This window comes from Coregonus lavaretus, assembly GCF_964263955.1.
Source record: "Coregonus lavaretus genome assembly, chromosome: 1".
In the NCBI taxonomy this organism is placed as follows: Eukaryota; Metazoa; Chordata; class Actinopteri; order Salmoniformes; family Salmonidae; genus Coregonus; species Coregonus lavaretus.
The window spans coordinates 13,394,063-13,409,408 of NC_139988.1; the positions used below are offsets into that span (position 1 = coordinate 13,394,063).

General features: G+C 41.9%; 1 protein-coding gene across 1 annotated transcript in view; it reads left to right on the forward strand.

Annotated features, from left to right (window-relative positions):
- The window catches only part of LOC311126892 (kinesin-like protein KIF19), a gene marked incomplete at both ends in the record, with an annotated part of 86,939 nt that extends 80,275 nt beyond the window's left edge, over positions 1–6,664 (forward strand). The window contains 7 exons of the mRNA XM_084158584.1: positions 4,102–4,223; positions 4,340–4,503; positions 4,931–5,033; positions 5,230–5,353; positions 5,579–5,973; positions 6,175–6,337; positions 6,549–6,664. Coding sequence (XP_084014710.1) covers positions 4,102–4,223; positions 4,340–4,503; positions 4,931–5,033; positions 5,230–5,353; positions 5,579–5,973; positions 6,175–6,337; positions 6,549–6,664 — 1,187 coding nt within the window. The remainder of the gene's footprint in view (positions 1–4,101; positions 4,224–4,339; positions 4,504–4,930; positions 5,034–5,229; positions 5,354–5,578; positions 5,974–6,174; positions 6,338–6,548) is intronic.
- Positions 6,665–15,346: the final 8,682 nt, after the last annotated feature.

Genomic DNA, 15,346 nt, shown 5'->3' on the forward strand with positions numbered 1-15,346 from the left:
GTGTTTTAGTGGAATATTATTCTAACCTGTGTTGTGTTGTAGTGTGAATAGTATTTTAACCTGTGTTTTGTTGTACAGTGAATAGTATTCTTACCTGTGTTGTGTTGTTGTGTGAATAGTACTCTAATCTGTGTTGTGTTGTAGTGTGAATAGTATTCTAATCTGTGTTGTGTTGTAGTGTGAATAGTATTCTAATATGTGTTGTGTTGTGGAGTGAATAGTATTCTAACCTGTGTTGTGTTGTAGTGTGAATAGTATTCTAACCTGTGTTGTGTTGGAGTTTGAATAGTATTCTAACCTGTGTTGTGTTGGAGTGTGAATAGTATTCTAATCTGTGTTGTAATGTGAATAGTATTCTAACCTGTGTTTTAGTGGAATAGTATTCTAACCTGTGTTGTGTTGTAGTGTGAATAGTATTCTAATCTGTGTTGTAGTGTGAATAGTATTCTAACCTGTGTTTTAGTGGAATAGTATTCTAACCTGTGTTGTTTTGTAGTGTGAATAGTATTTTAATCTGTGTTGTGTTGTAGTGTGAATAGTATTCTAACCTGTGTTATGTTGTAGTGTGAATAGTATTCTAACCTGTGTTGTAGTGTGAATAGTATTCTAATCTGTGTTGTGTTGTAGTGTGAATAGTCTTCTAACCTGTGTTGTGTTGTAGTGTGAATAGTATTCTAACCTGTGTTGTGTTGTAGTGTGAATAGTATTCTAATCTGTGCTTTGTTGTAGTGTGAATAGGATTCTAACCTGTGTTGTAGTGTGAATAGTATTCAAATCTGTGTTGTAGTGCGAATAGTATTCTAACCTGTGTTGTGTTGTAGTGTGAATAGTATTCTAACCTGTGTTGTGTTGTAGTGTGAATAGTATTCTAACATGTGTTGTAGTGTGAATAGAATTCTAACCTGTGTTGTTGTAGTGTGAATAGTATTCTATCCTGTGTTGTAGTGTGAATAGTATTCTAACCTGTGCTTTGTTGTGGTGTGAATAGTATTATAATCTGTGTTGTGTTGTAGTGTGAATAGTATTCTAACCTGTGTTGTGTTGTAGTGTGAATAGTATTCTAACCTGTGTTGTGTTGTAGTGTGAATAGTATTCAAATATGTGTTGTGTTGTAGTGTGAATAGTATTCTAGTCTGTATTGTGTTGTAGTGTGAATAGTATTCTAACCTGTGTTGTTGTAGTGTGAATAGTATTCTAACCTGTGTTGTAGTGTGAATAGTATTCTAACATGTGTTGTGTTGTAGTGTGTATAGTTTTCTAGTCTGTATTGTGTTGTAGTGTGAATAGTATTCTAACCTGTGTTGTGTTGGAGTGTGAATAGTATTCTAATCTGTGTTGTAGTGTGAATAGTATTCTAACCTGTGTTTTAGTGGAATAGTAATCTAACCTGTGTTGTGTTGTACTGTGAATAGTATTCTAACCTGTGTTGTGTTGTAGTGTGAACACTATTCTAGTCTGTATTGTGTTGTAGTGTGAATAGTATTCTAACCTGTGTTGTTGTAGTGTGAATAGTATTATAATCTGTGTTGTAGTGTGAATAGTATTCTAACCTGTGTTGTGTTGGAGTGTGAATAGTATTCTAATCTGTGTTGTAGTGTGAATAGTATTCTAACCTGTGTTTTAGTGGAATAGTATTCTAACCTGTGTTGTGTTGTAGTGTGAATATTATTTTAACCTGTGTTTTGTTTTACAGTGAATAGTATTCTAACCTGTGTTGTGTTGTTTTGTGAATAGTACTCTAATCTGTGTTGTGTTGTAGTGTGAATAGTATTCTAATCTGTGTTGTGTTGTAGTGTGAATAGTATTCTAATATGTGTTGTGTTGTGGAGTGAATAGTATTCTAACCTGTGTTGTGTTGTAGTGTGAATAGTATTCTAACCTGTGTTGTGTTGGAGTTTGAATAGTATTCTAACCTGTGTTGTGTTGGAGTGTGAATAGTATTCTAATCTGTGTTGTAGTGTGAATAGTATTCTAACCTGTGTTTTATTGGAATAGTATTCTAACCTGTGTTGTGTTGTAGTGTGAATAGTATTTTAACCTGTGTTGTGTTTTAGTGTGAATAGTATTCTAACCTTTGTTGTGTTGTAGTGTGAATAGTATTCTAACCTGTGTTGTTTTGTAGTGTGAAGAGTATTCTAACCTGTGTTGTGTTGGAGTGTGAATAGTATTCTAACCTGTGTTGTGTTGGAGTGTGAATAGTATTCTAATCTGTGTTGTAGTGTGAATAGTATTCTAACCTGTGTTTTAGTGGAATAGTATTCTAACCTGTGTTGGGTTGTAGTGTGAATAGTATTCTAACCTGTTTTGTTGTATTGTGAATAGTATTCTAACCTGTGTTGTAGTGTGAATAGTATTCTAACCTGTGTTGTGTTGTAGTGTGAATAGTATTCTAACCTGTGTTGTGTTGTAGTGTGAATAGTATTCTAACCTGTGTTGTTGTAGTTTGAATAGTATTCTAATATGTGTTGTAGTGTGAATAGTATTCTAACCTGTGTTGTGTTGGAGTGTGAATAGTATTCTAAGCTGTGTTGGAGTGTGAATAGTATTCTAATCTGTGTTGTAGTGTGAATAGTATTCTAACCTGTGTTTTAGTGGAATAGTATTCTAACCTGTGTTGGGTTGTAGTGTGAATAGTATTTTAATCTGTGTTGTGTTGTAGTGTGAATAGTATTCTAATCTGTGTTGTGTTGTAGTGTGAATAGTATTCTAATATGTGTTGTGTTGTGGAGTGAATAGTATTCTAACCTGTGTTGTGTTGTAGTGTGAATAGTATTCTAACCTGTGTTGTGTTGGAGTTTGAATAGTATTCTAACCTGTGTTGTGTTGGAGTGTGAATAGTATTCTAATCTGTGTTGTAGTGTGAATAGTATTCTAACCTGTGTTTTATTGGAATAGTATTCTAACCTGTGTTGTGTTGTAGTGTGAATAGTATTTTAACCTGTGTTGTGTTTTAGTGTGAATAGTATTCTAACCTTTGTTGTGTTGTAGTGTGAATAGTATTCTAACCTGTGTTGTTTTGTAGTGTGAAGAGTATTCTAACCTGTGTTGTGTTGGAGTGTGAATAGTATTCTAACCTGTGTTGTGTTGGAGTGTGAATAGTATTCTAATCTGTGTTGTAGTGTGAATAGTATTCTAACCTGTGTTTTAGTGGAATAGTATTCTAACCTGTGTTGGGTTGTAGTGTGAATAGTATTCTAACCTGTTTTGTTGTAGTGTGAATAGTATTCTAACCTGTGTTGTAGTGTGAATAGTATTCTAACCTGTGTTGTGTTGTAGTGTGAATAGTATTCTAACCTGTGTTGTGTTGTAGTGTGAATAGTATTCTAACCTGTGTTGTTGTAGTTTGAATAGTATTCTAATATGTGTTGTAGTGTGAATAGTATTCTAACCTGTGTTGTGTTGGAGTGTGAATAGTATTCTAAGCTGTGTTGGAGTGTGAATAGTATTCTAATCTGTGTTGTAGTGTGAATAGTATTCTAACCTGTGTTTTAGTGGAATAGTATTCTAACCTGTGTTGGGTTGTAGTGTGAATAGTATTTTAATCTGTGTTGTGTTGTAGTGTGAATAGTATTCTAACCTGTGTTATGTTGTAGTGTGAATAGTATTCTAACCTGTATAGTGTTGTGTTGTAGTGTGAATAGTATTCTAATCTGTGTTGTGTTGTAGTGTGAATTTTATTCTAACCTGTGTTGTAGTGTGAATAGTATTCTAATCTGTGTTGTGTTGTAGTTTGAATAGTCTTCTAACCTGTGTTGTGTTGTAGTGTGAATACTATTCTAACCTGTGTTGTGTTGTAGTGTGAATAGTATTCTAATCTGTGTTGTGTTGTAGTGTGAATAGTATTCTAATCTGTGTTGTGTTGTAGTGTAAATAGTATTCTAACCTGTGTTGTAGTGTGAATAGTATTCAAATCTGTGTTGTGTTGTAGTGTGAATAGTATTCTAACCTGTGTTGTGTTGTAGTGTGAATAGTATTCTAACCTGTGTTGTGTTGTAGTGTGTATAGTATTCTAACCTGTGTTGTGTTGTAGTGTGAATAGTATTCTAACCTGTGTTGTGTTGTAGTGTGTATAGTATTCTAACCTGTGTTGTGTTGTTGCAGACCACAGACTCCTGGTGCCCCCCCACCTTCAGGAGCTGTATGGGATGTACATGAGAGAGCTGGATGAGAGGAACCTGAACAGAGCCATGGCCCTGGACAAGGTCACTGGAAGTACACTCAAGGTAGACAGATAGCGAATGTGATTGAGATTGAAATTGAGATCAAGTACAGACAGACACACACACACAATTCCGACATATAAGCATATCCTTCTCCCTGTACCATGTTCTGTCTCCAGGAGGGCTCCCTGCCCAAGATCACTCTGCCCAGTCGAGGTCGTGACCCGCTGCAGGACGTGGACTCAGACCAGGAGAGTGTTCGTACCATGGGCTCAGAGACCAGGCATGGCCGGGCCAAGACCCGCAGACATACTCTGCTACCCATCCTACCTGAACCTGAAGGGTAAGAGGACGGAGGGAGAGTGAGAGGGTGGGAGAGTGAGAGGCTGGTGGTTGGGAGAGTGAGAAGGTGGGAGAGTGAGAGGGTGGTGGTTGGGAGAGTGAGAGGGTGGGAGAGTAAGAGGGTGGGAGAGTGAGAGGGTGGTGGGTGGGAGAGTGAGAGGGTGGTGGTTGGGAGAGTGAGAGGGTGGGAGAGTGAGAGGGTGATGGTTGGTAGAGTGAGAGGGTGGGAGAGTAAGAGGGTGGGAGAGTGAGAGGGTGATGGTTGGTAGAGTGAGAGGGTGGGAGAATAAGAGGGTGGTGGTTGGTTTAGGAAGAAGTAACCCTCCCTCTTATCCTTCTTAGGAAGGACATTAGTCTAACTGACGATCTTTCTCTCTGTCGATCTTTCTCCCACTTGCTCTGTCTCCCTCCCTCCCTCCCTCTCACAGAGACAACTGTGTGTTTAACAGCAGACCCCATTCCAGACAGATGAAACATTCTGCTGTGTTGACCCCTCCTCCCATCCACAGCAACGGCCAGGGGAACAGAGAGGTGAGAACACAGTACCATCCACACTGTGAATATCTACCAGGCCTGATGCAGCTGCTGCCATTACACCTGTGGAGACACCATAGTAATGGAGGCTACAGCCATTTCAGGACTAGATTTCTACCAGGCTTCATATGTGCATACTCCCCTATGAAAGTGAGTATAATGGCACATGTCCCCTCTCCTCTGTCCTCTCCAGCTGCAGCCATTGGCACCAGAGACAACTCTGAACTACAGCCACCTCAGCCACAGTGTGAGCAGTCACCTGGACTCCTCCCCTGAGTGCAGTGAGACGGGCCAGGACGTCCCCTTCACATGCAAGGGTAAGAGAACTCCAGGGGCAACAGCAGACAGAAGAGATACGGGAGAGGGAGAACTGTGGGTAGATGTGGGCACGGACCACAAAGTCATGGATTACAGAATATAGACAGGGACGATTGGGGACAATAACGTTTACATTTTATTATCTTATCTTAGATCAGGATGTTGGTGTACTAGAGCCTCTGTCTCAATCTCCTACTAATCAAATGTCTCCCTTGATTGAACAGAGAGGCAGCAGATCCTCAAAAGGGTTCACAACATTGCAGTGAAGGCAGCTCGCCGCCGCTCCAAAGCCCTGGAAGTGGACGCCCTGCAGCTGCCCCCTCCTCCCTCCACCCTGGACCCCAAGAAGCACAAGAGCAGCCTGTCTCTGAGTGAGGCGCCCCCTAGGGGCCTGGCCCTGCTCCGTGGCCAGCAGCCCAGCCCTGAGCCCCGCCACGCCACCTCAGATGAAAACCTATCCAGCAGCACGGGGGAGGGGCCTGTCTCCCAGGGCACCTGGACACGTCCACGTAATCGCCAGCCCGCCCCCAAGAACCCAAACCCCACCCTCTGCGAGCAGGACTTCGAGGCTCGCCGCCGGAAGAGACGCTCCCGCTCGTTCGAGGTCACAGGTCAAGCAGTGAGTAGTGTTCATTATCTAGCTCCCTGAGTAGTATCTGATGATTCAGTACTGTATGTTAGTAGAGTCATCAGCAGCTGTGATTGATCGATTTGACAATTACATAGACATATAAAGCGGTTCCAGCCGGAGACAACGTTACAGTACATAGCCTACACGATATCAGCCTTAACACACTACTTCTTCCCTCCCCCTGCTCAGCTGTCTCAGTCTAAGACCAAGGCAGCCCAACGTTTCCACCCACTGGACAGCACGTCAGACCCCCACATCAACGGGCAGCCCCATGCCCCCCTGTTACGTCCCCTTCACAGGGGGGTCCCTCCTCTCACCAAAGTCCGGCTGCCCCACAACAACCACCAAACAGGTCAGCCTCCTTTCACCCACACCTCCACATTTAAAAATAATATTACTGCATGAAGCCATGGTGGGGTTCAAACCTTATGTCACCCACTGCACTACCATCAGGACAAACTGGATTCATTGCCCATCTCCTCACAGTGGAGCTAATTACATATATCAACACACTGTTCTTAAACAGGTCTCTGTATACAGTTTTTGACTCATGCTTTTTACAGGCCCCATCACAGAGTCCTCCCCAGTCCACTTGAGCAACCTGAAGCGTGTGTCTCAGCTGCGCCAGCCCATGCTCTACACCGCGGGCACCGGAGGCCAGCGCACCCGCAGGCACTGAGGGCCTAAAGGCCTAAACTTCTCCAGGGTCATGGGTCATGTTCATTAGGGCATGCAATGGAAAACCAAAATGAGTCCCTTCCTGTTTTCTTCAGTTTGGTGCCTAATGAACATGACCCAGGACGTCCCAACACCAGCACTGCCCTGACTAGCTCACCCTGAGAATGTGGACTGGATGGACTGGACTGGACAAAGCGGGACTCTCCAGTCTCCACCTTCGTGCTCCTGATTGGCCCACAGCCTAGTCTAACCCTGGGGCCTTGAGCCCCTCAAATGTCCTCTGGCCCCTGACCTCTGACCGTGATCTCCACACTGGCTGTACATTGAACCCAGAGACCTAGCTTTTCCTCGTGCTGATCACTAGTAGGATGGATGATGCCCCAAGACAAGAGGATTGAATACCTCACCATCACAGACCCCAAAGATTACTCTTCTGTCTGTGACATTGTCTGAAATGGCGCCCAAGTTCTATAAAGTGCACTACTTTTGACCTGGCCCTGGTCAAATGTAGTGCACTATATAGGGAATAAGGTGCCATTTCAGACACACACTGTGACTGTTTTCCCTGCTCCTCATGTTTCCCTGCTCAAGTGGTCCTGTGAGTGACCATCCACTGGCCACCACTAACCGCTACTATGGCCCTGTACACACTTCGGTTCAACAGATGATTTGGCACAATGGTTGTGATACAACTTAAGAGTTTTTCTGCACAAAAATAATTACAAAAGCCTTGTGGACACACTGCACACACAATAGTTGTGTACACATTTGTTGTGCAGACAAACTCTCTGTTGTATCACAAAAATATCAGTTGTATCACATCCATTGTGTCAAATGCGTTGTACATCAGTTGTACAACCTGAGTGTGTACGGGGCCTATGAATGAGCTGTAAAGAAGACCCTTGTAACAATAGCCTAGTAGACTACATCCTACTGCTTTGATGACTTCAATGCTTGTTATCATGATGAAGTGCTGATGAAGCCTCAATTACATCAAATCAAATGTTATCTGTCACATGCACCGTATACAACAAGGTGTAGACCTTACTGGGAAATGCTTACAGACGAGCCCTTGACCAACAATGCAGTTTAAAAAAAATAAGAGTTAAGAAAAATATTTACTAAATAAACTAAAGTATCACAATAAAATAACAGTAACGAGGCTATATACAGGGGGTACAAGCTAACGAGTGGATTGATTTTGTAGAAATGTTAACTAATGTAATCTAATTTATAGACAGTCATGCAGCTGTTATTGGGTCAATCCAATTAACAAGACGGGGTAAATTAAATACTGACCAGGACTTGGTCCCAGATCTGTGATCTTGCCAACTTAAAGGGATACTTCAGGATTTTGGCAATGAAGCCCTTTATCTATTTCCCAGGGTCAGATGAACTTGTGGAACCATTTTTATTTCTCTGCGTGCGTTAGCACCATGACTGGAAGTCTATGATAACTGCTAGCATGCTTGTAGATACCATAGACTTCCAGTTATTGTGCTAACGCTAGTTAGCATTGGCTCACAAAACTACCTCTAACTTCCTTCATACCGGATACAGAGACATGCAAATTGTATCCATGAGTTTATTGGACTCAGGGGAAGTAGATAAAGGGCTTCATTGCCAAAATCCCGAACCTTTAATTGCTGTCATTGTGAAGCCAAATGTTTGTCATGACAATGAGTAACAGAGAGTTGGCATGAAGGCTAGAATACAGGACCCAGTACATCAACAATCTCTGAGGGTAGATTTGACATATGAACAACAATAATATTATTTTCATTCATTACTGCATAGGTCTGTAATGATCATATATAGACATGTTTAATTTATTGAGGTATAATGTCAATCTCAGTTATCAAAAGCACATAATGAGAATAGAGAAACATGACCTTCTGAATGATTACTGTGCACTTTTGTAATCAACTTGATGTACAGTACTAGTCCAAAAGTTTGGACACACCTACTCATTCCAGGGTTTTCTTTATTTTTACTATTTTCTACATTGTATAATAATAGTGAAGACATCAAAACTATAAAATAACACATGGAATCATGTAGTAACCAAAAGAGTGTTAAACAAATCAAAATATATTTTAGATTTTAGATTCTTCAAAGTAGCCACCCTTTGCCTTGATGACAGCTTTGCACACTCTTGGCATTCTCTCAACCAGCTTCATGAGGTAGTCACCTGGAATGCATTTCAATTCATGTTGATTTGTGGAATTTATTTCCTTCTTAATGCGTTTGAGCCAATCAGTTGTGTTGTGACAAGGTAGGTATACAGAAGATAGCCCTATTTGGTAAAAGACCAAGTCCATATTATGGCAAGAACAGTTGAAATAAGCAAATAGAAACGACAGTCCATCATTACTTTAAGACATGAAGATCAGTCAATATGGAAAGTTTCAAGAACTTTGAAAGTTTCTTCAAGTGCAGTCGCAAAAACCATCAAGTGCTATGATGAAACTGGCTCTCATGAAGACCACCACAGGAATGGAAGACCCAGAGTTACCTCTGCTGCAGAGGATAAGTTAATTAGAGTTAACTGCACCTCAGATTGCAGCCCAAATAAATGCTTCACAGAGTTCAAGGAACAGACACATCTCAACATTAACTGTTCAAAGGAGACTGCGTGAATCAGGCCTTCATGGTCGAATTGCTGCAAAGAAACCACTACTAAAGGACACCAATAAGAAGAAGAGACAAGCTTGGGCCAAGAAACACAAGCAATGGACATTAGACCGGTGGAAATCTGTCCTTTGGTCTGATGAGTCCAAATTTGAGATTTTTGGTTCCAAACACGTGTCTTTGTGAGATGCAGAGTAGGTGAACGGATGATCTCTGCATGTGTGGTTCCCACCATGAAGCATGGAGGAGGAGGTGTGATGGTGTGGGGGTGCTTTGCTGGTGACACTGTCTGTGATTTATTTAGAATTCAAGGCACACTTAACCAGCATGGCTACCACAGCATTCTGCAGCGATATGCCATCCCATCTGGTTTGTGCTTAGTGGGACTATCATTTGTTTTTCAACAGGACAATGACCCAAAACACACCTCCAGGCTGTGTAAGGGCTATCTGACCAAGGAGAGTGATGGAGTGCTGCATCAGATGACCTGCCCGCCACAAACCCTTGAATGAGTAGGTGTGTCAACTTGTGACTGGTACTGTATATACATTCACATTATGTGCGTCCCAAATGGCACAGTATTCCCTATATGGTCCATTCTCAAAAAGAGTGCACTAAATAGGGAATAGGGTGCTATTTTGGACAGTCATTGAAACAGCCCAGGGTCTATGCCTTCTTCTCACCATATGGCACTTCCAAACCCATACCCAACTGTGGATGGTTGTTGTTTTTTATTTTCTTGTTATTATCCAGCCTTTGTCATTGTTCTCATCATTTTTTCTAGGTTTGTTTCAGTTTTTTTGTAACTAAATAAATTCCAGTAAGAAGATGTTTGTGACCTACTTCATGTCACACTGTATGTAAGCGTTCCAGGCAAATTCACCCTAGGTACAGATCTAGGATTCCCCAATCTCAACCTTAACCATTAGTAGGGGAAATGCAACACTGATCCAAGATCAGCGTCTAGGGGCAACTGCACCCTACACTGTAGACTGCAGTTCACTTCCTCAACAGTAGCAGGAGTGACCGGAATGAAACGGTGAAATCAGAAACATCTGCAGTACTACCAAATGACCACTAGATAATCCTCTTGTCTTCTCACGTCCTATGACAACTTCAGTACACAATGCCCCAACAAAGAGATCGTTGTGCCGATGTGTGTTCAAAACAATTATTTCAACAACTATAAGTGATACCAAATCTAGTTTGGGAAACCCTGCCATAAACAATCCATCTGTGCAGTCACAACATGAGCACACCTCTTCACCGCTTGGCTACAAAGAGAATTCTGTAGACAGGACACACTCCACAAAGTGTTTTGGTGAAGTTTTATTTTGAAAGGTTAACAAGTTATTCAACAGTACTGGTGTGATCCACAACAGGTTTCTAGACACGTGTGTGCCTATGTCCTAGAATAATTCAGCTGTCATAGGTATAGATTACATGTCAGCATATTGTTATCATAAGAGGGGAAGTGCTGAATGTACCTGCTATGATTGGATTAGTTTACCTCACATTGGCAGGCAGGCAGCAGGCTTACTAGCAGCCTGTGTTACAACACGTGCAGCAGTGGTGTGTTTACTTGTGCATGCACTAGCTAATTGTAAGGGGTTTTATAGTACATGTGTGTTTGCGTGCGTGTTCGTACGTATATTCATATGTGCTTGCTTGCCTGTCTGTTTGCTTTCTGTTGTTGTCCTCTCTGCTGATTTGGCCTCAAATTCAGGTCACAGTACATCCCTTAGCCACTGTGACATTTACATTTACATTCTATTTTTGCTCAGTTATTGTTCTGTATGCAATATACAGTTTGTACAATGAGACCTATTGAAGTTTTTAGGATGGTTTTCCTGTGCCTGAGACACAGGCAGACACACACACACACACCCCTCAGCATGGCTTGACCTCAATGACCTGACTTGCTGAGGCATCTTGAACAAGAGTCCAGAAGAAAAAAAAAGACTAATAGGAAAATGGACAAACATGACTAATGGCAATTTATGAATAAATGAATGACTGAATGTTTCCAAAAACTATTGGCTTGGCTGGCCAATGAAAATATTTAGACTACAGAAATAAATCATTTTATTAAACAAATCAGATTTAGCAAAATACCTAGAAACGTTGTAATAACAAAGGCATGATCAAATATTTCCTGCATGTTTCTCTGCAGAACTTCATTCTACAACTACACACGACTTTTCTATCTCTGTTCTTTATTGTCCCTCCTGCTCTGCGCATTGTGAAACACGTGCAGTGCGGATTACGTAATCCAAACAACAAGAGCGCTGCCTTGTGAGCCGCCCAAACTGTATAAATAGTGCCCCTAACAGCTTCAGGGATTGGTCCATATGCGACCAATCAGAAAAATCACAAGCGCTCTTCAGATTAGTGGCCGTGGCCTCCAGGGTTTGGAGCACTGTCATGAGCGAGAAAGCTTGTCTGTCTGTTCCTGAGCTATAGAAAAGTCCTATTGACACTGAATCTTATTTCCATAGTTTGCAATGTATGTTTTTGACATTCTTAGAACGGTTTGAAATAATTTGACATTTACATTTACATTCTATTTTTGCTCAGTTATTGTTCTGTATGCAATATACAGTTTGTACAATGAGACCTATTGAAGTTTTTAGGATGGTTTTCCTGTGCCTGAGACACAGGCAGACACACACACACACACCCCTCAGCATGGCTTGACCTCAATGACCTGACTTGCTGAGGCATCTTGAACAAGAGTCCAGAAGAAAAAAAAAGACTAATAGGAAAATGGACAAACATGACTAATGGCAATTTATGAATAAATGAATGACTGAATGTTTCCATTTTGAAGAAAACAATATATGAGTAGTAGCCAATGTATGAAGAGGAGCCAGTAGTATTTTCCTTCTCCTGACCCTGCACAGAGCCATGGGCATGGACCAGTGGTTTGTCTCTATCCTAGATGTGTCCCTTCGGATAATCTGTACCAAGGAAAAGTTTGACGCTGAGGGAGAGAGAGAGAGAGAGAGAGAGCTGAATCAACCTACTTCCATCTCTCTCATGCTGTCACGATCGTCGTAGGGAATAGACCAAGGCGCAGCGTGATGAACGAACATGTTTAAACTTTATTATCTTTAGTGATAATAGACAACAATAAACAAAACAAGAAACGACTCGTGAAGTCCACGGTAACAATGACCAACACGGAACAAGAACTCACAAACACAAAGGGAAAACAGACAGTTTAATTATGGCTCCCAATCAGAGACAACCAACGACAGCTGACACTCGTTGCCTCTGATTGGGAGTCACACTGGCCAACATAGAAATAAACACAACAGAAAGAACACACCCTGGCTCAACATATAGAGTCCCAGAGCCAGGGTGTGACACATGCTCCATCCACGGCAATAAATATGTGTTTTCTCTTATGCATACAGCCATCATCAACAATTCTGAGTAGAAAAAAGAACGGATACTGATCAAATTCTGAATATCAAAATAATGGCTCCCCCAGCATCCAAACAACTAGGCCATGACAACTATCCAAGACCAAACAACTAGGCCATGACAACTATCCAAGACCAAACAACTAGGCCATGACAACTATCCAAGACCAAACAATTAGGCCATGACAACTAAGACCAAACAACTAGGCCATGACAACTATCCAAGACCAAACAACTAGGCCATGACAACTATCCAAGACCAAACAACTAGGCCATGACGACTATCCAAGACCAAACAACTAGGCCATGACGACTATCCAAGACCAAACAACTAGGCCAAGACGACTATCCAAGACCAAACAACTAGGCCATGACGACTATCCAAGACCAAACAGCTAGGCCAAGACGACTATCCAAGACCAAACAACTAGGCCATGACGACTATCCAAGACCAAACAACTAGGCCAAGACGACTATCCAAGACCAAACAACTAGGCCATGACGACTATCCAAGACCAAACAGCTAGGCCATGACGACTATCCAAGACCAAACAACTAGGCCAAGACGACTATCCAAGACCAAACAACTAGGCCAAGACGACTATCCAAGACCAAACAACTACGCCATGATGACTATCCAAGACCAAACAACTAGGCCAAGACGACTATCCAAGACCAAACAACTAGGCCATGACGACTATCCAAGACCAAACAGCTAGGCCATGACGACTATCCAAGACCAAACAACTAGGCCAAGACGACTATCCAAGACCAAACAACTAGGCCAAGACGACTATCCAAGACCAAACAACTACGCCATGATGACTATCCAAGCCCAAACAACTAGGCCATGACGACTATCCAAGACCAAACAACTAGGCCATGACGACTATCCAAGACCAAACAACTAGGCCAAGATGACTATCCAAGACCAAACAACTAGGCCATGACAACTATCCAAGACCAAACAACTAGGCCATGACAACTATCCAAGACCAAACAACTAGGCCATGACAACTATCCAAGACCAAACAACTAGGCCATGACAACTATCCAAGACCAAACAACTAGGCCATGACAACTATCCAAGACCAAACAACTAGGCCAAGACAACTATCCAAGACCAAACAACTAGGCCATGACGACTATCCAAGACCAAACAACTAGGCCATGACAACTATCCAAGACCAAACAACTAGGCCATGACAACTATCCAAGACCAAACAACTAGGCCATGACGACTATCCAAGACCAAACAACTAGGCCATGACGACTATCCAAGACCAAACAACTAGGCCATGACGACTATCCAAGACCAAACAACTAGGCCATGACGACTATCCAAGACCAAACAACTAGTCCATGACGACTATCCAATACCAAACAACTAGGCCATGACAACTATCCAAGACCAAACAACTAGGCCATGACAACTATCCAAGACCAAACAACTAGGCCAAGACAACTATCCAAGACCAAACTACTAGGCCATGACGACTATCCAAGACCAAACAACTAGGCCATGACAACTATCCAAGACCAAACAACTAGGCCATGACAACTATCCAAGACCAAACAACTAGGCCATGACGACTATCCAAGACCAAACAACTAGGCCATGACGACTATCCAAGACCAAACAACTAGGCCATGACGACTATCCAAGACCAAACAACTAGGCCATGACGACTATCCAAGACCAAACAACTAGTCCATGACGACTATCCAATACCAAACAACTAGGCCATGACAACTATCCAAGACCAAACAACTAGGCCATGACAACTATCCAAGACCAAACAACTAGGCCATGACAACTATCCAAGACCAAACAACTAGGCCATGACAACTATCCAAGACCAAACAACTAGGCCATGACAACTATCCAAGACCAAACAACTAGGCCATGACAACTATCCAAGACCAAACAACTAGGCCATGACAACTATCCAAGACCAAACAACTAGGCCATGCATGGTTCATGGATTCATTTGGCCTTTTTCCTGCTCCCATGCTAAATAATCCTGTATATCTAGGGTATTTTGGTCTATTAAGCCCCAGACGAGTGGCTGTGTCATAGGATTACTGAGAGAGCGCAGGACAGGACTTATCCCTGATGTAGCTTGTCTATCTCTATCTGTTTGTTTATCGTGTGTGTGCGTGGGCATGTGTGTTTGCGTGCGTGTTCGTACGTATATTCATATGTGCTTGCTTGCCTGTCTGTTTGCTTTCTGTTGTTGTCCTCTCTGCTGATTTGGCCTCAAATTCAGGTCACAGTACATCCCTTAGCCACTGTGACATCATGATTTAAGAACCCCCAAAATCCTAACCTAATTAGGGGGAACCACATACTGTAACACCTTAGATCAGTGTCTACGGAAATTGCACCCTATTCCCTAGTGCACTACTTTTGACCAGGGGCCATAGGTCTCTGGTCAAGAGAAGTGCCAAATCAAATCAAATCAAATGTTATATGCCACATGCGCTCGAATACAACAGGTGTAGACCTTACAGTGAAATGCTTACTTACAAGCCCTTAACCAACAATGCCGTTTTTAAGAAAGAAAAAAAGTGTTTAGCAAAAAATAGATAAGTAAAAAAAAAAAAAGAAGAAAAAAAAAGAG